General features: G+C 42.4%; 2 protein-coding genes and 1 long non-coding RNA gene across 13 annotated transcripts in view; 1 reads left to right on the top strand and 2 right to left on the bottom strand.

The window, feature by feature from the left end:
• The window catches only part of ARFGAP3 (ADP ribosylation factor GTPase activating protein 3), a 96,518-nt gene extending 93,773 nt beyond the window's left edge, over positions 1-2,745 (bottom strand). For 4 of the 5 annotated variants that reach the window (XR_008308933.1, XM_053257463.1, XM_053257462.1 and 1 more), the window contains exons 1-2: positions 2,476-2,745; positions 362-480 (exon numbers count right to left, since the gene is read on the bottom strand). Coding sequence is in view for 4 of the 5 variants with exons in the window: in XM_053257463.1 (XP_053113438.1) it covers positions 362-480; positions 2,476-2,544 (188 nt within the window). In the remaining variant the exon portion in view is untranslated. The remainder of the gene's footprint in view (positions 1-361; positions 481-2,475) is intronic. The other variant, XM_053257461.1, reaches the window with a different exon arrangement.
• Positions 2,720-6,311, top strand: LOC128327987 (uncharacterized). The gene is made up of 3 exons (XR_008308934.1): positions 2,720-2,917; positions 3,903-4,013; positions 6,226-6,311. It is a non-coding gene; the product is annotated as an uncharacterized LOC128327987 (long non-coding RNA).
• An 11,132-nt stretch (positions 6,312-17,443) lies between these two features.
• PACSIN2 (protein kinase C and casein kinase substrate in neurons 2) overlaps positions 17,444-24,659 on the bottom strand; it is a 116,895-nt gene continuing 109,679 nt past the window's right edge. For all 7 annotated transcript variants that reach the window (XM_053257472.1, XM_053257465.1, XM_053257466.1 and 4 more), the window contains one exon: positions 17,444-19,459. In XM_053257472.1, coding sequence (XP_053113447.1) covers positions 19,347-19,459 — 113 coding nt within the window. In that variant the 3' untranslated portion in view covers positions 17,444-19,346. The remainder of the gene's footprint in view (positions 19,460-24,659) is intronic.

Here is a 24,659-nt window from a genome sequence, read left to right as displayed (position 1 = left end):
AACAAAAGAACGAAGGAAATGTATATTACTTTTCTAATACTGTCTCAGTAATGAACTAACAATACTATAGCATATTTATTGCAAAGTTGAAGGCAGTCAAACTTAATCTAAGAAAATGACATGGAAACAAAACTTCAATTTTGTATCCTATGTATCCCCTATGGCAAGATTGAAGAAATCCAACAATTTACTAATGATATGAAGGAATACTTGTATATTCAGTACCAATGCACAAGAGCACTTTTGTAGTTAAGAAGCACATGAGATGATATAAATCATTTTCTAAGGATAACCTTTACAAACATAGGAGAAAAGTCCTACAACTGTATTAATACACACAAAGAGCATGAAAACTGCTTACCGAATAAAGCTCAAGTGAACCCCAAGTGATCGATGAGTCCCTGAGCAGTCGATACACAGGAAAACGCCATATGTTATGCTTGCCCAACTTGGGTTTTTTGCTCCACAGTCAAAGCATGTCTAGAAAAACAAATCAATCATAACCTGAATGTTAAAACTTAAAGGGAATTTAATATATCCAGCAAGATTGTTCTCATTTGATGACAGCATGAATTAAAAGGTCTTGTTACAACATATTCTTCATTACATGGAATTACAAGCATATAGTTCTTTTGCTATTTGCACAGGTGCAAGGGGGCACAATATTGCAACTCTGGTCTAAATATTTATACATTTATATGTGAGACATCTATATCAAAACCAATACCATTCCCTTAAGCTTTCAAGACTGTATGATCTCCTGTACATTAACTATCCAATGCTACTCAGTAAAAGAGGCTACTAGGTCCCAAACAGGGAATGACCCTCTCCTGTGGTTTGTTCTTCGCATCTGGTATGCTGTCTCTGAAATCAGAGGTTCCATTTAACCATCATGGCTAGCTACTGGCAACTGACATCTGCCATACACTCTTTTAAAAGCCACCCAAACTAGTGGCCATCACCAGATCTGTATAAGCACATTCCATAACTTAATTATGGAAGAAAGTATAAAGTACTTTATTTTGTCTGTCCCAAACCTGTTGCCAACCAAGTTATATATTACAAATTATCCTGTACAAAAAGCAAGACAGTTTAGACACCATTCACATCAAGCCTAGATAAAAAAAGACAATCCTGTGACATTTTGATCCAGCAATCTAACATTAGACCTGCTGGACACCAAGTTTTGTCTCCATCTTCTACTTCAGTCCTGGTGAAAAGCACACATTCCCCCAATGTGAAACAGAGGGTAATGCATGGAGCTAGTAAGCCAGGAACACCTGTCTCCACACAGTGAAACAGCACATTTTTGTCAGAATCAGAGATTCCAGTGCAGAGCCCAGCCATTACACAGGCTAAGCAAAATCATAAATAATCTGCTCCTGCTCCCTATCTGAGCGAGGATCTGGGAAAGCAGCAATTATAGCATCAAGCATAAATCACAATGGGGTTTACTTGCAAGCAAGTGTACACTGGATTGCAGACTTGGGGCGGCGGAGACAAACATTCTGAAGTGTGATGAAGTTGCTAGAACACACATTCTCTGTCTTGAAAACAAATGCTGCAAGTGTGCTCAGATAACTTCCACCATGCTGTAGAATGAATGCTTGCCTTCACCACAACTCTGCAATCCTAAGAGCATTTGATTGGGAAAGTCCTACTGATTTCAAAGAAGCTTGTTAGCAAGTAAGCTAACAAGCTTCTTTAAAATCAACAGAAATTTACTCATGAGGAAATATAGTTAGGATCAGACTGCTGAGTTAAGGTTTCTATTCTATTCAGAGCACATTCTCTGCAAATGTAAAAGGGGAAGATGGTAGGAAGGTAGGAGATTCTCAGTTATAGAAAGTGGAGATGTGGGAGAGGAATAAACACTAAAATCACTATCCCTGTTTTCTTCAAGTGGGGTGTGTGTGAAAGAGAAGTGTTGGGAGATAATTTTTTTAATCTTTTAGTCTGCACACACATTAAAATTGTTCAGATTTCAGCCCCTTCTCCTGAGTCCCTAGAAAAGATATTTAGGAAGCAGAGACTGAAAGAAATTTATTTTGACTCTACTGCACTTGCATGTGAATGCAGGCATATAAAGTACACCAGATAGCAGAGCATGTTGAGATACCATGAAACGATAAGTTAAATCAAAATACAATAATACAATAATATAGAAGGCGGTGGTGGGGACTTTTGGCGATGGAGAACAGAAAAGTTCAGGCACTGGGGTGCTTAGCGTAAGAAAAGGATGTTACAGTTACACAAGAGAAGCCCAGTTTTTCTTCAATTAAATGATGGAGGAATCCAAGAACTGACACTAATCCGATTCTGCAAAGCCGGTACGAAGGTACAGGAAAAGGAACCTAGGAAGGCCCGCCTCTCGCAGCCGTGCGACGTGTCACTAGCAAAGTTCAGCTCCCCACCCCCGCGCTGGAAAAGAGGGTAGGAAAAATGCTCTGCCTTTCACGCCCTTCACCCTGTTACCTTGTTTGTGGGAACGGCACGGAGCCGTTTGAAGATGGTGATGATGTCCTGCTTCACGGGCTCGCACATCGCCTTTGCCTTCTCTCGCGCGCAGGCCGAATTCAACCACAACAATCCGTCAACAAAGACAAGCCCGAGAACAACTCGATACAAACAGGAGTAGAGTACACGCCCTGCGGACCCAAACACCTCCCTCCAGCCTCCAGGACGGCCCGGCGGGGGTGGAGCCTGAACAAGTCGTCAGCGCCCGGCAGGTGGGCGGACACCCTGCTGCCAAGCAGTACGCATGCGTGACCAAGGAACTAGCCCAACGCCGCTGACTTGTTAGGCGTGGATTGGGAGAAGCCCTGCGGAGACGGCTTCTGCGTTTCTAAGCCGACGAGATGGGAGGGACTCGGGAGTACTGTCAGTACTTCTCTGCAGGCAATGCCCAGTGTAACAGGTTCAAACTTAACTGAGGCCCCCAAATCCTCCTTAGACTGCCCCTGCCGGTGTGGTCACTTTTGGCCTGCACTGTGCTGGGTAGCTGAATATGATTTTCACCTGTACCGGTGCTTTAGAGACAGAGTGGGGAAAGAAAAATGTGGAGATAGGAATTTGTTAAATTGCGTGTTGAAATGTTTCTGCTACTGCATATTTGCATAAATATGTCTTAAAAATACTGTGCTTGTTGGTGTGTGTAGGGGGATGATGGAGCCTGGGGGAGAGGGCTCCAAAGGCTTTTAAGTCCAAACTCCCAAATTACCTAAGTGCACCTCTGGAATGGGCAGTATAGGAGGAGGCTGCAGTTCTAGACTTTATAAGGCCACCTCATTCAATGGGGCATACTTCCCATTCCCAAGCAAGAAACACAGGAGTGAAGCCCTAGTTGTTCTTTACCTGCGTCTGGAAGCTCTTGTCCACATCAGCTGCTCCAGTCGGAAATGTCAGGACTCTCTCTGAAAACCATACCCTTAAACGACAGCCGTTCTTCAAAATGAATACACGCAAGAGGCTGCCCCCTCAAGCAGAGGGCGTTGGCCTTAATAATGAAAACGTTAAGGAAGTGAATCATTTTTGCACTTCCAGTTAATTAACAGGATATACATATTACGGTTCAGTAGGAAAAATCCCAACTAGTTAGTCTTCCCTGTACACCATAGAAAAACTGAAATAGTCATGACTTCCTACTAAATTACATTGGGCAGCAGCCAGCCTAAATCGCCTTAATTTCAACTGGACTTGAAATTAAGTCCAGTTAATTTCTGGCTAAGAAATTAGCCAGAATTTGGCTAATTCTAGCTAAGTCTGGTTGAAATTAATTTCATACTTAAGTGAACTGTGGGAAGAACAGAGGAAGGATGAAGATTTAAGTCAGTTTCTTCCAAAAAAACTAGATTAGGGAGAAAAGTGTTTAGAGTCACACGTATGCAATTTTTGGTTCGCAGAGGTTTGTCAAGTACAGAAGTGTAGCTATAATTGAGCAGATGTGTTCAAAGAACTCAGGCCCCTCAGCTCCAACCTTCCCTATTTTCTTCATTACTCACTCCAACACTCAGGTACGTAGTTTATATTTCTACACTTTGGACCTGCCTTAAAGTTTGTTTAATCAATATATTAGTTTTATAGGACCACGTAAAAGCCAGGCCAGAACAACACCATAAAAATCAAACTGGATCGTAAAACTGGTGGGATGTGTTAGAGATGCTTGAGAACATTTTTCTTAACCCAACCTACTTCACAGGGTTGTTGTGAGGAGAAACTTAAGCATGCATTATCTGGGCTCCTTGATGGAAGAGCGGGATATAAATGTAATAAATAAATACACACATACATAAATAAAATTTTAGTACTAAATTTACAGTATTATCGCTGAACCCCTTCACAGCCAAAAATGGAATGGAGTGGAATGGCTCAGAACAGCCCACAGTAACCCCAGATAAATCAGATCCCAAAAATAGTGGGATGTGTTAGTCACTGGAGAACAAGATTTTAGCACTGAGAGATTTCAAATATTACACTTACTATCCCCTTCATATTCCATATTACAATATAGTAAGAAGTATAAAAGTGTAATTTTGGAAATCTTTCAGTGCTAAAATCTTGTTTTCAAGTGTGTCTAACACCTTCCACCATTTTTGGGATCAAGTTTGGTTTTTAATGAGCTATTGCAGTCTGTTCCGTTCCAGCTTTTAGAGTCCTGAGTTTTATGTACAGGTCGACCTTGTTATCTGCAGGGGTTCCATTCCTGCCAATTTCCATGGATAACGAGATCTAAAGTCATTAGCCGTGTGTTTGTGGGGGGGGGGGGTAGGTTCCTGGAGGCTAAAACACACACACAATAAAAAGACAAAAATTGGAGAAATAACGTGCCATGCCATGTTCTGCACGTCCCTATTTGTCCAGCAATGTTCCCCCAAACCCCAAGTTGTACAGATTTTCCATAAAAAATTATGGAAAATTGAGGCAAGAGTCACAAAATGGCTCTGATCAACAAAATGGTGACCAGAAATGACTTCAGAGGTAATTTCCAGCCACCTAGGAACTGTGGATAGGTGAATTTTAACCCTTTTTATATCCATGGATAACAAGGCTGGGTGCACATGACCCGACCATGGGTACATGAAACTGTGGGTGCTAGGACTGCGGATGTTGAAGTCCATCTGTACTACTAATCTAATAGATCTTTGTGACATTTTGGGCAACCAAATTGATCAGGGGCCTGAAACACCTTCCTTATAAGGCAGGGCTACAGCATCTGGGGCTCTTTAGTTTGGAAAAGAGACTACGGGGAAACATTATAGAGGCATATAAAATTATGCATGGAGTAGAAAGAGTGGACAGAGAGAAATTTTTCACCATTTCTCACAATACCAGAACCAGGGGTCATCCCATGAAACTGAAGGTTGGAAAATTCAGGACTGACAAAAAGAAGTGCATAATTAATCTATGAAATTCTCTGCCACAGGATGTGCTGATGGCCACTAGCTTGGATGTCTTTAAAAGGGGCTTAGACAAAGTCATGGAGGAAGGTTTATCAATGGCTACTATTCTGGTGGCTATAGGCCACCTCCAGCCACAGAGACAAGATGCCGCTAAATACCAGTTGCAGGGGAGAAACAGCAGGAGGGCAAGCCCTCACCAGTGTTCCCTCTAACAGGGATTTCCAAATGTTCACTACAACTCCTAACATTGCCAGCTGCAATGGCCTTTGGCTGAGGATTATGGGAGTTATAGTCAACATTTGGGAATCCCCGTTAGAGGTAACACTGGCCCTCACCCCCTGCCTCTGGGCTTCTTGGAGGCATCTGTTGAGCCACTGTGTGAAACAGGATGCTAGACTAGATAGGCCTTGGGCTTGATCCAGCAGGGCTGTTCTTATTACCTAGTGCCAATCACCACCACTACCCACCATTTTTCCTTTTTCTAAAAACTGTTGACAGCCATTAATTGCCAAAACGGTTTAGCCTTCCCCCACTTTCTAAAAAAAACTTGAAAGACCTTCAGCACTGAATCAAGCTATTGCGATGCATGAAGTACCCATTACAACATAGGTACATCATTGTTGATAACCCCTGCTGAATGGACAAAGAGATACCTTTCAAAACTCTCTTACTTGAGAAGATCCACACACTTTTGTTCAGCTTTGCAAGATATCAATATTTATATGTCTTAAGACAAAACATAAACATTGTCCTCATTGATGCCACTGAAGATGACTGTCTTTGGGTGAAAACTCATCTAGCTTCATTTGATTTGATTTTCTTTTAGAAAATGATATTTGCTTGATTTGGATCTTCAAGGACGTCCATGGCATATTTGGAACTTTTCATCCTCTCCATCTTCTAATTTGGAACACATTCCTATGAATTGAATTATGGTTTAATAATATTTGAACTGAATTTAGATGTTTTTACATTTATTGTATATTTTAATGAATTCCTTTGAAACATATTTTATGAATTCATTTGAAATTTAGTACATTTTTATTTCTTATTTATTAGGCAAGTGTTGGTTTGGATCCCTTGGTGTTTCTGCTGAGAGCCTGCCCAGGATTGCAGCATCCCTTTTGTCCCCCTCCTTCTCAGGCAGAGTGTGTCTCACTTCTTTAAAATCACCTTAAGGTTCTCTTAGTTGACAGTGTCCTGATGCCCATCCCCCATTATCTGGATACTGACAGGAATACTTCACTTGACTTGAAAGAAGGTGGTCTCATTTGACTCCAATGGAGTGGGCCACATTACACCTATTTTACAATAAGCTGAGATAATCCTACAAAAATTTAGCCAATTAACTGCCTATTTACAAAGCTCAACTTTTCCCACAATGCCCAGGCTCTCTACTATCTCCTAGACCTGGGTGGGGGTGGGGTAGGAGCAGGGAGTCTGTTTTTACAGAGGGAAGGCTCCATAGTTCAGTGATCATTATTTTTCAAGTGGAGGACACTTCTGCAAAAAATCTCCAATGTGAAAGCATTTTCCATCTCCACAGAGTGCTATGCTTTCCCCAGTGCTGGGGGAGGAGGGTGTTGTAAGAATATGTCAAGCTCCAGCATCACTGTGGAAGCTACATACAGAGTGCTGGGAAGTATAATCCTTCCCGAAACCCCACAGAATTCCAAGGGAAAAGTGCTAGGAAGAACTACACTTCCCAGTGTTCCGTGTACACTTTTGAAGATACTGTAGTATAACAATGATAATAGTAAGTCTCTGCTATAATGCTACAACTATATATATCCTACAACTATTTCAGAAATATAAAAAATACTAGTGGGCCTGGGCACAGAGCATCTGTGCTTCTAGTTGGGCCAGGCCGTCCTGCTGCTGCCTCCTCCTCCTGGCTGACAGGGCTTTGCCCGCCCGCTGCCTGCCCACCTCGCCACCACCATTATTTCTCCCCACTGCTGCCTCGTGTCCTGCCACCATCGCCGCCTCCTCCTCCCGGCTGGCGGGGCTTCACTTGCCATCCGCCCACCTCCTCGCCGCCATTATTGCCCTCCTGATGGTGGGTGCAGCAGGCGGGCACTAACAATGGCCTCCCTGCTGCCCAAACGCTTTCTGCAGCGCCCTCGTGCTGGCCTCAAGCTCCTTGGCACGTTTTGAGGCGGCGAACTGCCACTCGCCCCCTTCCGCTAAATTCCCTGGTTCTTTATGTAGCAGCCCACCACAAACTCCTACCGTCCCCAGTCCCAGAACTCCCTACTTCATGACCCCATCCGGCAAGCTCCCTCCCAACAGCGGGTGTGGCAGGCGGGCAGTAACAATGGCCTTCCTGCTGCCCCTCCTCTTTCTGCAGCGCCTTTGTGCAGCTGACCTCAGCTGGCAAACTCCAGACAGAAAGAAACTATATACATAGGAACATGTATATAAACCATGTATATAATCTATAGAAAGGTTACGCACCATAGATTATCATCATATTGCCAAAGAAACCCAAAGTATCCAAAAAATGCCATACAAACAAATTTCTTATACATCTGTGATAATTTTCACAATGGACAATTGTATGGACATATTGACAATGAAAAAGCACACAACAGCAAAGAAAGAGTCCCAGGAGTGTAGCTGAAGAGTCAGAAGGTGATCAAAAGTTCCATTAGATGTATAATGAATCAAAAGTTTCCTGTAGTATATCACAGGATCAGCTCTTATATTTACTCAGTCTTGCTACTGCTCCATAAGATCCATTCTTGCTGTAATTCATTGTGAACTCTCAACAGGTATCCTAGGCAAGCAGGTATCTAGGTAGTTTGTAGCCTGTTTCCTCCTGCTCTAAGCAGGGCTTCATCAGGAGAAGTTTTTAGCAATTTGTCTTAGTGGCTCATTCTACAAAGAATTAAATCCCTTCACTATTAAAATACTTTAAACACAATCGTTATCTAAACTCAAAGAGAGAAAAGGTTTACTTACTTTATTACACCTTACTTTAGATAACTTTCATTATTGGCTCTTTTTCAGTAGTTTCGCATTGGAACTCTACCGATACAAGGTCATTCTAAAAAGCAACTCCTGCAATGCTGCTTAATATACCCTTCAAGCTCCCTCAGCCTTAAACATTTCCGCTAATTAACAACTAGATATTCATTATCCAATCAGTCATATAAATAACTCAAATTGCAGGTACTAACACACATGTGCAGAGAACACCAACATCAAAGCATCACAAGAAAAAAGACATTACCTATTCTATTACAGATAAAGGTTCAGAAGTCTACAAGAATCTGCAAAATGTGTAAATGTTCCATTATTTACAAACTTAAGTAACACCAAAACACGTCTACATTTATCTCCACTTGTTGTTAGTCTTACAAGTAACTGGCCAAGTCATTGACCTGATTTAAACCCAATGGTTCTAAAGTTTTAAGTTGGTATATGAAAAAAGCTTCCTTTTGCAGGAGAACAGTTTTAATATCCAAGTAGGAGAATTCTTTAGATTTGAATTTGTAAATGACAAAAAATTCAAAGTCACTAGGGGAATGTTCAGCCTGTATGAAATGGCTAACCATAGGGCATTCCAAATTTCGGTTCCTTATACGGGTGCGATGTTCCAAGACGCGAGCCCTAACCGTTCTGGCCGACATCCCAACATACCTAAGAGAACATGGGCATTGTATTATATAAATATTTTTTGTTGAGCAATTTGCAAAAAAGTCCAAAGCATATCTTTTGCTCATATTGTTGTTTCTATACTCTGTGGTCTGTAGTACCATGGGGCATGCTACACAATGACCGCACTTAAAGAAACCTTTAAGTTCAACAACATCCCTCCGAGGTAGGCCGTCTGCTCTAACGAGAAGATCTTTTAAGCTGGAACTTTTCCGAAGGGCTATTAGAGGGGGATTACTACAACCTGGTAAACCTGATAGTAGTCTCCAGTGTCGTCTAATGCTGTTTTTGATTTGATAGCTCAAAGATGAAAACTGCATTGACTATGTCATTCGAGATTTATTTTTGTTGATATGTGATGTTGTCCCTAGTAAAGACTGCCTATCACTGTGACCTACATCTGGCTTTTTGTATGACTTGAGTAGCCAATGGACACCATGGGGCAACTCTGCTGGTGCCAGGCACTCCATCCTCCCCAGATTGAGTAGGGCCTCAAAAAATAAGGAAATGTGTGGGTGCATGGAGAACAAATTGAAAATGAGTACAATTTGTGTCATTGTACATCATCATTACTGAGCATGTGGCATGCCTGCTAAGGCAACAGCATTAGGCAACAGCTGTGTCTGGGGGGCAGCAAAAGCTACAAATACAGACAAAAGACAACTCTGCTTACTGTATCTCATGGACTGGCCAGACTTCAAACTGAGCCATCCTGACAAGATGCAGAATACTTCTTTTTGAACTTTCCCTGGGACAGAAAGGTTTATGAACTGAATGCATTGAGGACATATACAAACCACTTCTGGCTCTTAAAATTACTTTTACTTTCACACTATTTAACTACGTATAGTCTTGTATAGTGTGTTTGTATGTATGTATGGGGATGGGTGGGTTTTGAATAGTTAAAAAAAAAAGATGGATGGGTATTTGTACAGAAAATGTACATACTAGAAGTGCGGTGGGGGCACACACAAATTCACTAAAGCTACTTCAGCATTTGACTTGGGGGAAGGGTGGAGGTGTGTTGTAAAGAAAACAATTTATAAATCTGCCATTAACATGTTAAGCCTGTCTTGATTTGAGTGGCAAACTGTAGGCCAATATCTGAAAAGGTTTCATTTAGCTATTTCACAGTCCCATTCCATTCAGTGGCCCTTCTCTTAGGGTACTCATGCCTGAATATACATTAGGGTACATTGCCTGAATATACATATAAATTACATACCATTTTTATTTGTATTTTAGTATGACAGATATGTGCTTGACCTATTCTGTGCATTAGAACAGCATTTATTCCCCTCCAAGGTTTCATTCTTTTTACAGACATACATAGGTAATGAGAGAAGGCAATAGGTTTTTTCTTGTACCGGGTTAGTCTAACCTTGTGCTGTACACTGCTGCTGGGACAGACTCTATATGGCATTATGTATTCACCACATTGAAGAATTAAGTTACTCATTTCAAATTACAGTCAAGAACAAAGAATTTGTTAGCAATAAAATAGTACTAATTTGACATAGGAAACTGCCATATACTGAATCAGACCATTGGTCTATCTAGCTCAGTATTGTCTTCACAGACTGGCAGCGGCTTCTCCAAGGTTGCAGGCAGGAATCTCTCTCAGTTCTATCTTGGAGAAGCCAGGGAGGGAACTTGAAACCTTCTGCTCTTCCCAGAGCAGCTTCATCCCCTGAGGGGAATATCTTGTAGTGCTCACACATCAAGTCTCCCATTCATATGCAACCAGGGCAGACCCTGCTTAGCTATGGGGACAAGTCATGCTTGCTACCACAAGACGAGCTCTCCTCTCTGAGTTAGACAGTTAAACTTAATTTCATTAAATTGGCAGTTAAACTTCATTCAGCATATTTAAAGTTAGTGGGCAGAATCAGCTGTGACTGAAAACCATTGAAACAAATATCTTAAGTCCCATTAATTTCAACGAGGCTTAGCCTGGATCCTGCCCATTATTTATACAATACAGGCATACCTTGTTACTCGTAAACTCTATATCCACGGTTTTGTGTATCTGCGGGTGTCTAATTGACACCTGGTTTCATTATCCACAGAAACAAAAGGGTTAATACCCATGTAACTGCGATTCCTAGAAGGCTAGAAGTGAATGGAGGGGGTAACTTCTGGCTGCCATATTGTGGCTCATTAAAAAAGAAAACCCTGTGATTTTATTTGTGGGTTGGAGAGCATTCCTGAGCACATGGGAGCATGGTACAGTAAACAGTTAATTATTTTCATGTTTTTTTACATTTCCCCCACCTTTTGTGTCCATTCTGGAACCTAAACCCAATTTCCTTATAAGTATAATGCCTCGTTACTTGCGGTAGTAGGTGAGGAACTACAGGTTGCTTACCTGTAACTTTGGTTCTTCTAGTGGTCACCTGTTCTTTTACATCAATGGGCTATGTGCCTGCGCAGAGACCTTGTCGGAATCTAACAAGCTCAATTCTCCTGCTTTGGGTGGGAAAGGACTCTTTTGCCTAATTATTATTTACCACTAAAAACGAGAAAAGGGTTTGTCCCGGCTGGCTATTTTTATTCTACACTGTAAGCAATATCATGAGGTTAGACAATGATTGACTTCCCCATTGATACACAATGGGGACGGTGGGGGGGGGGTGTCATCTGATGAGGCTCTTGTAAAATTTCTTCTGTTGTTTTAGGATGAAGTAGTATCTTATGTTACAGCTAAATTCTGTTACATTATTATTAGTTGCAGAAGATCTCTGTACTTATAAATTGTATGTTTTATTGTTCATTAGGTTTTATGCTGTATGTCTTGGTCCATGACCATAAATAAAGTAAAAGTAAAGTTAAATAGTAGAAACAATCTACCTAGACAGGGACTGAGCAAAAACTTGCAAACCTTTGTGAGGCCCATTATACAGAACAAACAGAAAAGGAGTTTTTCTCCACTCTGCCGACCTCTGAACATAGAAGGACAATGCCCTCCGAACATCCAAACGATCTAGCCTCTGCATCAGATGAAGGGTTTTGAAAAAATACAGGCAAGGTGAGTGGTAGGGAATGATGAAAGGTAGAAACTACCTTGATCAATCCTCAGGGCCTGCAGTTCAGTCACCTTCCTAGCAGAGGTGATTGCCACTAAGAAGGCAACCTTCCACATCAGGAGACAAGAATCAATCGAAGCCAAAGGTTCAAAGGGCAGTCGCAGCAAACCAGCCAGCACCACAGACAAATCCCAAGCCGACGACATAACAGGGCCATCCAGTAAAACATGCGGCAACCCCTTTAGAAAGGGTTTTAAGAAAGCTCTTTGTCAGTGGGTAACCAGGAAACCCGAGTGGCAGGCGAATGCACCACAATGGCCGCCAAATGTATTCTTAGAGAGGAGAGCTTCAAACCAGACTCTTTCAAAGATAAGGTACAAACATTTTGGACAGTTGGGTTAAGAACATCAAACCCATTTTGAATAGCAAATGTACAGGAAAAGAGTCGATTTATGTCCATCCGACTTTCTCGTTGAGGGCAAGCAAAATGTCTCTGAGTCTCACTGGGAAGTCGGTAGGATCTTCCAGGCAGTCAGGTGCAGAGACCAGATGTCTGGATGGCTCACCCAAACCTTTTCCTGCGACAGCAGGTAAGGTAGAGTGGGAAGGCACACACAAGTCACTGCTAGCCATTTCAGAGCCACAAACCAAGGCCTCCTGGGCCACCAAGCGGCTATCAGGATGGCCCTGGAGCAGTCCTCCCTCAGTTTGCAAAGAACCTTTGGTATGAGGGGAAATGGCAGAAACAGGTAAAGGAAGGGGCCTTTCCAGGACAAGATGAAAGCATCGCCAAAAGAACAACAGAGGGCACACTGAGCACTGTCCTGAGATGCAAAGACATCCAGAACTGGATCACCTCACATTGCGAATATGTCCCGAAGTACACCCTGATCCACTCGTGGGAAACCGTTTTCAGTCTGCTCAATGTGTCCGCCTGGGTGTTCATGTTCCCTTGGAGGTAGACAGCATGTAGTGTGACTGCATGTGCTACACACCAATGCCACAGGTTGACTGAAAGTAACAGGAGGCTCCTTGAGGTCGTGCCTCCCTGCCGATTGATATAGGCTTTTGTCATCATATTGTCGATTTGAATTGTCATTGAACAACCTGCAATTACAAGTAAGAAACCCCTTAGAACCTTAGTGTAAGAAACCCGCAACTGTTGGCATGGAATATGGCCAACAGTTCCAAGTAATTGATGTTCTGACCCCTCTCTGTCAGCGTCCAATGGCCGCTCAGGTGATAATCATCCATATGAGTGCCCCATCCTAGATCCGACGCATTGGTTGTAATCACCCAGCATGGAGAAGAGACCTGGAAGGGAAGGCTTATGTCCAGATGACGGGACCTGACCCACCAAGCGGGGGAGGCATGTGCTCCAACTGAGCGGAGACTCGAAGGGGGTCGAATACATCCAGGAACCACCTCTGAATGATGCACATCCGAAGACACGCGTGTGGAAGCACTATGTGGTGGCAGCCATATGGCCTAATAGGTGCTGTACTGAATGCATGGTCTGCAGCCCCCCGGCCAGGAAAGTGGAGGCCAGACGTACAAGTGTCTCTACGCAGGCCTCCGGGAGGAAGACCTTCTTCAAACGGGTGTCGAAGATCAGCCCTATAAATTGTATCCTGCAGACAAGGTCAGCTTGGACTTCTCAAAGTTGATCTGCAAGCCCAGGCCCTGCGAAGTATCTATGACTGCGTTGAGAGAGCTCAAAGCAGCCTGCTTTGAACCCACTAGGATGAGTCAATTGTCCAGATACAGCAGGATTTGTATCACTTGCTATTGTAGAAACGCCACCACAGGGGCCAGACATTTTGTAAAGACCTGTGGAGCCGCCATGAGGCCAAACAGTAAGGCCTTGAACTGACAGGCAATACCCCCATCTGGAAATGGCGATGTTGAGGGCATATGGAGATATGATAGTACGCGTGTCTCAGGTCCAAGGAGACCATCCACATGTCTCTCCCCATCAGGGTCAAAACAGTCGGTACCAACAACATCTGGAAACACTTGTAAACAAGGTGTTTGTTTAAGCCTCTGAGGTCCAATATAGGGTGTCGACTGCCATCTGGTTTTGGAACAACAAAGTAACGGTAATAGAAACTGGGGCTCATCACACTGGTGATCTTTTCGATTGCATCCTTCAAGAGGAGAGCGGAGACCTCCTGATCCAATGCTGGGTTGACGGTGTAGTCACGAACCCGGACACTGGTGGTGTCTGGTGAAACCCGAGGGCATAGCCCTTGCGTATGATTGTGAGGACCCACTGATCCACAGTCACCTTGTCCCAATTCGTCACAAAGGGAGCCAGGTGAGTCAGAAAGGCCCTATAGTCATTGCTTTTTCTGATTTGGACACTGTTTCTGAAAGGCAGGCTTACTGGGCTGGAAACCAGACTTGTATTGAGGCTGTAACTTGTTAACTCGAAAGGAACGCTCCAATGAGGATTGTTGTTGTGAAGGAGCTTTAGCCTGCTGGTAAGGAGACCACCTGGGCTGCCTCTGCGGCTTAGGAGCAGAAGAAGAGTAAGACATAGATTTTGCCATACTCCTCAGCTTCTGCACCTTCTGTAAGGTGTCATCAGTCTGTTTTGCGAAGAGGCTAGAACTTTCAAAGGGAAGATCCTCAATCCTAGCACAGGCCTTGTAGGTCAGCCCAGAGGAACTCAGCCAGGCATGCCTCCCGAGAGCCACAGATGTGGCCATCACCTTTGCTGCACAATCCACAGAGGGTCTCGCTGAGTAAAGTTCTTGCTTTGCCACCTGCACAACTTCGTGCAGAAAAGCCTTCGCCGGATCTTGCTTATCTTGGGGGAGGAGGTCTAAAAAGGGGGCCACCTTTTCCCACAAAAAATGGTTATACCTGGCATTATAGGCTTGGTAATTAGCAACCTGCAAATGCAGAGCTGACACCGAGTAGAGTCCAACTTCCTCCCCTTCTTATCACCCAGAGCAGTGACTGCAACCTTCAGACTTTTGCAGGGATGCCTCCACCACAATGGAATTAGGCATAGGATGATTCTTCAAGAAGGTCGTATCCTCCTGTATCTGCACTCTGTAGAAATTCTGTAGGGTGCCTGTTGGGTTGTGAAAGAGTTGCTGGCTTCTTCCAATGCCCACACATGACTCTCAATAAGGCAGTGTTCAGTGGTAGAGAGACCGGTACCTTAGCCTCAGCATCAATGAGACCAAAGAAAGGGTCCAATTCCCCTTTTTGTTGCATATCAAGGCTCACACTGAGGGCTGAGGCCACATAGGCCGAGTATTGCTTCAGGTCTTCTGACGGAGACACAGGTTTAGAGTCTGATTGATTATCAAAAGGGGATGACCCCAGGGAGACTACGAGTCCGGAAAGCCAGGTTCACTTTCCCTTTCAATCTCAGGAGGTGCAACTGGAACCGGGACCAAGTCCAGAGGAATAGCTGGAAGCTCCAGATGGTTATCCAATGTATTGATCCATCTGCTGCCGCAGTTGGTACTGAGGAAGGTTGCGGCACCGGAGGCTGGACCAGAACCGCCAAAGGCGATCCATGCCCTCTAGTGCAGTCATGAAAGTCTCATCGAGGAGAGCGAGGCCTCCCTTCCAAATGCAAAGGGGCCTTACACCAATCACTATTAGTCCTGACTTCTCCATAAGCTGATCCCTCTTGGTACTGTGATCCATGCCGGGGCTTCCCATAGTTAGAACAATCCGATCGATAATCAGAGGGATATTGTCTATAAACGACGGCTTCCTGGCACCAATCTCCATAGGAGGAGGATTCATTATCTACATACATGGAAACCCGTGCAGAATCACGGTATCAATCCGTGTATGACAGTCCATGTTGATCCCAATCTCTCCCATATCTGTACCCGGAGGAGCGCTCCTCCAAGTCCCAATGCACCCTCTGATGCCCATGGGGGGGGGGGGGCTGTTCCTCTCTCGCATGGGAGACATATGATGTCTAGGCAGCTCCGTTGAATTCACAGCGGGCTTGTCCGGCGAGTAGGGTTCATAGTCAAACGTAGCATAGTCTCGTTCGTCAGCCGCTACTGAGAGTTCCTGTTCCATAAAGGTGCGGTCAGGCGTCTGGCTTGGAGACATCAAAGCCACCGGAGAACTAGTATGAAGGTGAGGGTCAGTAGAACTTGGTACTGGAGAAACCGGTACCATGGCTGGCCGATCTTCTGATGCCTGGTCAACAACCGCTGAGCCATCCCCGGAAGATATCAATTTTGACTTAACTAGCAGAGCCTCCAAAGAGACTGGCAGGGGCTTCTTCTTCTTGGGAATAGGTGGACAGTGTTGTCCTGCCAGTAAATGTGGCACAAGCGCCGGCTTCTTCTTTTTCTTCTTTGGTGGTACCAAAGGAACTGAAGAGGAGTCTGGTACCGAAGGCAAAGTGCGCTTAGGCAGGTCATCGATCAGCACAGAAGGGGCCAAAACCACGGATAGGTCTGCGGCAGGTGTCAACGGCACCAGTACTGAGGTCAGGAGTTCTGGCGCCAGAGGAGCAGAGTCCGAACACATTGACTGCATCAAAGAAGCCATTGTAAACTATTGCTTCAATGACATTTCAATTCCATTCCATTCTGAAGAATGGAAGGCCAAGTCCCACAGGGCAGCACACAAGCGAGAAGCCCTATTTTTTTTAGCCTGCTTCGTAAACCTCTGGCAATAAATGCAGGTCTTGACAATGTGGGATTCCCCAGGCAGAGAAGACACTTAGTATGAGTATCAGAGGAAGGGATCTTAGATCCACAACCAACACATTTCTTAAAGTTCTTTGCAGAAAACTTTCAGCCAGCTGGGCACAAAAGCTGGGATCGGAACCATGAAGGGGGGTAAAAATAAAAACGCCATGAAAAAGTCACTACTGCATGTAAAAGAAAAATAACAGACGTGAAAACAGGGAAAATAGGAGAAAAAACAAGAGGATTCAAGAAACAGTCCTACTTGTTGCTGAGCCAAAGATTCCACTACGTCTATTGAAGTGCGGACAACAAAGACTGAGGGGATGTGGAGTGGTGCAGCCGCATATAGTGGCTGGGGGGTGAGGTTCCCCCCTAAAGCAGGAGAATTGAGCTTGTTAGGTTCAGACAAGGTCTCTGTGCAGGCGCATAGCCCATTATGGTGTAAAAGACAGAGACCATGTCGAAGAACCAACTACCGAGGTTTGCCTATAATGGTATGCAATGTACTGTACAGAAGCCGTCCAGACTCATTCCTGACTATTTATGGTGAACTGTTCAGTTTCTTAGCAATCATGCTACATTAAATGACAAAGAGATCCAATACTCAGCCTTATACAAATGAACTTCTCAGAAATGTTATTCTCTCAGTCTTCAAAAGCAAATACAATAGCCAAAAAACTTTTACAACATTTTAATTTTCAAAATGTTATTTCAATTACAGTGTAGTTGTCTAAAATGGTATATCTACTAACCTGAAAAGATTTAGATTTTCTATCAAGTAATTTGTCCTAACATTTTCACAATCCAGCTATTTAAATTTTCCACAGATGTATGTAATTTGACATTCTGTAGCTGATTTGAAATTGCAAACAGGTAGAAGATTTTACAGTGTTCTGCTACAATCATCCACAATGGGTCTAATGCTAGTTTATGCTGGAATCCACAATTTATCAGCCAATAAAGATCTTTAGCATAATTGTTCACCTTATTTGAGAACCTGAATCACAGAATACTTAGGGTTCAGTCAAGTATACACAGGGACAGTGTTTGCAGAAGGATCCCTGGAGGTCATAAACCAAATCTTTCTCTCCCTCCCCCCAAGTATGCATGGGCACTTTGCATAGTGCATTCCCTGCACTACTAAAGGGAATGAGAGGCCCCTGCATGATTCTAGACCCCTGTCTGATCCTCTACCCGGCCCTGCTCAGCCAAGGAAAGCAAGGTCCAAGTTCTCAGGTCAAGGAAAATGAAGTTCAAATTCAATTGCCTTGACTGAACAAATGACAGGGAGACCTACATGGGGATATGGGAGTCATGCACAGGTCTTCCATTCCCTTTAACAGCTTGATATGCAGACAGGGGGAGGGGGGGAATTCACCTTTGTTATTCCCTATGGGAAACCTCCCCAGGTACTGTACCAATGATGGACTGGATTGAGCTGCTGGTCTACCTTACATCTAAGTAAGTATACAATGACAAAGTCAATTTAACTATGATATAATTTAAATTGTTTAGCTTACTCTAAGAGTGCAATTGATCTCTCAGTGAAGTAAATGGCAAACTCACATTGATTTATTAGTACTCGACTACACTCAAAAATCTAATGAATAGACAAAAGGCTTGATAATTAGTATATGCTCTTTAAATTTTTGAATATCAAATTATATATACATATATGCAACTTAAAGAGCATCTTAATAAAAAAGCACATCTATTTTACAGTCTCGCTTGCTTGAAAAAATAATCTTCATATATGTTTAACTTTCCAAATCACACAAAATCATTAACAACTTGCGAAATGTAAATTTCTCAGCAAGAATGAGGAAATACATTTAAATAGTCTATTTTTAAAAATCCCAGAGTCATTCAAGAAATTAATATTTTAGGTGACCAAATGAATCAATAGCATCCACGAGTGAAACTCAAACTACTATTTGTAGGCAATTCTGCTACAATCTTCTTTAACAGACACTTATGGTATCTTACATCAGAAAGCCATGCTGACAGCATGGAAAGATTAACAGTACAATGTGAATACATCTGAGCCATAATTTAAATAGTCGTACTGATTAAGCCTGACATGAAAAAGATGGCAGACTGCATAGCTTTTAAATTTTTTAAAAAATTGCATCTTTCAAATATTGTAATAAGAGATACAAAAGTAACTGCATTTTTTTAAAAAAACAACAACCACGTTGCAAATTACTGAAGGCTATTTAAAACAACTGATTTAACCAGAGTCATCATAAATTGCCTTCCAGAATACTGAGATCAAGGCATTAATTTAAATTCTGAAAAAGTATACAAAACTCACAACAAAATAATACATTGGCAATAGGTGATAAAAAGGTCATTTCTTTTTGTACTACTTTTTTGACTCTGTCCTGCTTGTTTTGTTCTGTGTATAAGCTACAAAACTTTCCCCCAATTCCATCATTTGTATCATTAGATGATTTCTAAGGGACAAGGTATCATTATTCAGTTGCATTAAAAAAACATATACACATTTCAGTTCCCTTCACTGTAGCCACAAGTACTGTACAGGCTGACAGTTACTACAGCACTTCTAGAATCATTTGTCACTGGATTGTTTCAACATAATTTGCTGGGTATAAACCAACTTGTCCATTGTCCAGACGGCCTTTGCACCAGCCTTGTTCATCTTCATCTTCTATTTTAGTTAGTTCTTCCCCTGAGAGGGGGAAAAGAAGGTAAATTAGAAAAGTTATATACAGTAATCCCCATAGTCTTCCCATAGAAATTGTGTTTGAATTCTAATTTATATTAAACTGATGTCCTAGATACAAATGGTGTAAGAAAAGCACCCATTAAGCATCAAGTTGACTTCTCATATAGAAGGCAAATTACTGGATGTTTTTCTTTGGTACAATGACACTATATAATGTCAAGTGGATCACAGAAACCTACACTGGTTTCAATATGGCAACTGTTTTTTCAGTCCAGGGATTTGTGGACAGATATTTTAGAAGATGGCCTTCCATCTTTTCACACACACACACACACACACACACACACACACACACACGCTTCCTATTAAGTCATACTATGAGTTTTAAACATGAGATATATATCATATTATTCAACAACAATGACCGTTTTTACATACTGAGTTTACTATTGTACATATATTAAGAATTCTTTATCTCCTCTAATCAGATTATCTCCTCTAAACAGGAAGAAAAGTAACTGCATCCAGTTTGAGCTTCATTAAGTACCAAATAGTATCTATCTATTATCTCTAATACTATTTTATTTTAGAAGTAATAATTATGCAGATTCTATACAGAAAACTGTACTTTTTTCCAGTAACAGTGCCTTATTCACAATAAAAACAGATTATCAGTTACCCCTGCTAACTGGGCAAAGAGGCACCTTTTACCGTGGTGATTCTCTTTATTTAGCAGGGGGAGAGTAACTGGCCCTATCCACCCCCAGCACAGTACTTCCAGTGACTGTTGCTGGTGTGTGTCTTATGTTTCTTTTTAGAATGTGAGCCCTTTGGGGACAGGGAGACATCTTATTTGTTATTTCTCTTTGTAAACCGCCCTGAGCCATTTTTGGAAGGGCGGTATAGAAATTGAATTATTTTTTATTATTATTATTATTATTATTATTATTATTATTATTATTATTATTATTTTGTGGCCCTTCAATTCCAATGCAATTAGACAATTTAATTGCTCTCATCCATTACATTTTTGTAAGGCAATCAAAAGCTTCAGGAATTCATGCCTTTCTAACTGATAACCTGTGGCTCATTTTGCACTGTGTGCAATTCCTTTGGTTGGGTTGCATTTCTAAAAAGAAAGAGGCCTGATGGGGCTCATGCCTGCTTGGAAATTGAGCTCTCCAAGGCTCATTCTTAATGCCAAATGTGGCATTAATAGTTAGCAGCTTTGGGGTATCTAGTTGGGTATACGCTACAGAATGTACTCTGCAGATGCTCAGAGGCACTGTTGCTTTGTTCCAGGGTTGAACCTTATTGCCACTGAAAGCAAGTGCAGAAGCCGAGTATTCTTGAGGAATCCTAGCTGATATTATACTTTGTAGGTGGTGTAAGGGACAGAGGAGTAGTGCAATGAGTCTTGATTCTGTTTAGAGGAAGGGAGGAAAAACCTGTCAGCCTCTTCCCACTCCTAACTTCCTCTGCATTGGCTACCTGCTTATCTGGGTTTCCAAGAGGTTTTCAGAGACCTTCCTGCATATGCTTGTACAGTCCAGGTCTATGCATGTTTACTCAGAAGTAAGCTGCACTAAGTTCAGTGGGGCTTACTCCCAGAGGACTGCAATCTGAATAACATTCCAAGTGTTACTAATCAGTTGCTTTTGTAAAAAGCAGGGGCATAGGGTCCATTGGACAAGGGGGGACAATTGTCTCTAGGCCCACAGGACCTGGGGGGTCCCCCAAGGCCCCTCAGCCAGTCCCCCTTGCCTGCTGGCCCTCTCTTCTGCTAGCCCTCCTGATCTGGCCAGGTGAGCTAAGCAGCCTGAAAGCTGCTGAAGTTCCTTCAGTCTCCGCCTCTCAGCGGTTCGATGGGTGGACAGGGCTTTCAGAGAGGCCTCACTGAAACCTGAACTCTAGTGCCAGCTGGCAGACAGGCAGCAAAGGAGGAAGGAAGGAGGGAGGCAGGGTGGCCTGCACTGGCAGCCCTTGCCCACCCACAGCTCTGCCCAGCCTTTGACTCCTCAGTCTTAGTAATGGAGGTATGATTTTTTTATTTTATATATACACACACACACACACACACACACACGCACCATTTAAAAAGGTCCTATAAGTGGCTTGTTTCATGGCAGAAAATTCCAAAATTGTCTGGAACTGAAGCCCCCTTTCAGACCATCATTCCATCCCCATATGGAAGAATCTGCCCTTTGCCTGCATAAAAATACAACTTCCTTTTCTGCCCCAGCCTTTAGATCACCTGGAATGACTTAGAATAGGGCTTTGGTATTGAGCAGAGAGATGTAGGGCAGGGTGGGAGAAATATGTTTATTTAAATTGAAGTGGATTGGACAAATTGTTGATTTTAAAATATTTTTTAAATTAAAAAACCATCAAAAAGTCCTATAAGTGGCTTGTTTCATGACAGAAAATTACAAAGTCCTTTAGGTTGCAGTGAAATGCACTTCTAGCTAAATGTGGTTAGATATGCTGCCTAAGACTGCAATTCTCCTTACCTGGAAGCAGACTTTACTGAATTTGTTAGGATGTTCTGAGAAAACACACATAGGATGGCACTGCATGGTTGAAAGTCTCTTTTGTTAATCAGCAGTGAGGGGCCCATTTAAAAATCTTTTCCCCAGGCCGACTCCAACCTTGCTACGCCCCTGGTATAAAGGCTTAACACTATGAACTGTTGACCAGTTGCCTTTCTCTCTCCCTGCTCCCTTTCAAGGAAAACTGGGAGCTGTACAGGCCTTGGGAAAGCACCTTGTGCAGAGGGAGATGGCAGAGATGGAGTGAGATGTTACAGATAATGTCAAGGACAAAGGTAGAACAACAACAGTTCTCTTGCACTTCTGCTTATGCTGCCAACACACAGATTGCTGTTTTGGGTAGCTTGTGGTGAAGGCTAAGCATGTAGGTATTGCTAGTAAGAAAAAAAAAGACTATCACACAATGTGTTAAAATAACTATTAAAATTTCTATGTACAAATGTGACTCAACATGCAAAGCATGTTGGCTGACAGATAAGCACAAGCTGAAAAAGTCTTAAAAGCTTTCAAAAAGAAATCACAGACTCCAATGGAAAAAAAGGAGAGATAAGTTTCTTGAAACAAAATTTCTTGATACAAAGACTGAAAATCTTCCAAACAAAGATGTAGTTGTAGAAAGAAGATTAAGTCGAAGTCCAAGAGAAGACATATATACTAAACTAGATAAAAATGGAGTAGGGGGTAGGCTGACCTTAAAAAAATGCTCTGCATTCCATCTTCTCAAGCCAAGTGCTGGCAGTTGGAATGCCAAGGGATTGAAATCCAGGGTGGGATAGCCAGGCAACAAATGACCTCCCTAACGGGAGATTGAAGTTGCTAGGCAGCCCCCACACCTTAAATCAAACCCTTACTTCTGTTTCCAAACTCTTGCTGGTTGGAAAATGAAGATCTTGAGAGATAAGGGAGGAAGATGGTTTATTGCCTCCCTGTCAGGACGCCATGTTACTCCGCGCCCAAGGACCTGCTTTTTAAAAGGAGCCAATCCCCATCTTGCCGAACTGGTTCAAATGTGGGTGCCCGAGCCGGTTTGGCACTTCCCTAAGGGGGCGCCAAACTGTTCGGGCACATCCCTAATCCTGAGCAGAAGCTGGACTTCTAGATAAGAGGAGTTTATCAAATGTTTGACGGAGGAAGGTCTTAGTGGAGCGAGAAGAGGGTGGCAGCTTGCTGCCATCAATCAGCTGTATGGTCAGCCTTTAGACAGACCTGAAACTGCCAACTAGCATAGGATCTGCATCATTATCCATTTGTGGAATACAAATCACAAGACTCCTTCTTTTGAACTCGTTTGCTTTCACCACCATGAAAAAGACAGTTATGGAAGGAAATAAAGGTCAGTGTTTGTGTGTGTGTGTGGGGGGGTATTAATACATGTGAATAATTTGTGCCAATAGATTTAGAAATATTATTGCTTAACAGTATATAATTTCTTTTCATTGACTCTGAACTGATTTCTGTGTTGGTCTCTGGAGCGTGGGCTCAGGACTAATTGTATAACAGCACTCACCATATGCTCAGGCACATGTTACCAAATTTGCTTTAACTGCTGCAAAACTAATCCCCAGCTTTTGCTGTTGCCACCAGCCTACACAGGTAGTACCATGCATTAGGTACATGGAGGACCTGGTCAAATTGTGTTTCCAATGTTACGGTTTTGTAGGCCAGTACAGTATCTCAGATTGGGCATCAGTTCTTATGCCCTAATGGCGTGAACATCATGGGCCATCAAATGTCCTCATTTTTTGGAGTTCAATTGGAGATGCCACACCCATAACTATACTGCAAGACAAAGGGTTGGGGTTTTTTTTGGGGGGGGGGTTGCTTTTAATTGAATCATCATCAATTTCTGTCAGAAGGGCAAAGTGTATACATTAACAAGAAATGAAACTGCAAAGCAGCAAGAAAGATTTTTAGATTGGGAGCTCAATGGGACCCACTTTTCTCATTAATTGTAAAGTGCCATATAACTAAATAGCACTAAATAAATAATAATTTTTATTCTACTGAAAAGGCATCTACATTTTATAAGCATCTTTGAACAGAAGAGCTGCTACTAAATTCAAAAAGAGGCTTTATAATGCCACTGAGGTTTATTTTGATCACTGCTTAATTTTATTTGCTGTATTCATTTAAGTAGTTACACAAATAGATTTCTCTCTTCTCCTCCCTCCTGAAGCACTTTGTGCACACAACTATCCCACAACAGTTTGATTGCATCTGCTATGAAACTGAGCTACTTGGTAGCAACTTTTGAACATTTTGGGATATAAGTGAACACACATGCACACACACCGTTCCTTGCAAAAGAAAGATATTCCAACTATTATTCAAGTAGCACTGGTAAAGAAAACCATATGGATTATTTACAAATGCAACTTGAATAATAGTTGGATACCATCTTTGATACCGACAAACTATGAATTCAAGCATATTTATAAAAATAATGTTCCTCTCAAAAATATAGGATGACCTAGAGGAATGGACTAATTTTAATTCATCACTGTTCAGAAGGATAAACTCAGTTAACATGAGTGCCTTTCCTAATCCGTTTTTTCTTTTTGTTTCAAAATTTTGTCTGTCTGATAAAGATTTAAATGGGTGACAACAGTTGATTTCCAAATTTATACCAGGAGAGGAAAAAACTGAAAGTTAAT

This window comes from Hemicordylus capensis, chromosome 5, assembly GCF_027244095.1.
Source record: "Hemicordylus capensis ecotype Gifberg chromosome 5, rHemCap1.1.pri, whole genome shotgun sequence".
Taxonomy (NCBI): domain Eukaryota; kingdom Metazoa; phylum Chordata; class Lepidosauria; order Squamata; family Cordylidae; genus Hemicordylus; species Hemicordylus capensis.
This window is presented reverse-complemented; position numbering and strand designations above follow the sequence as displayed.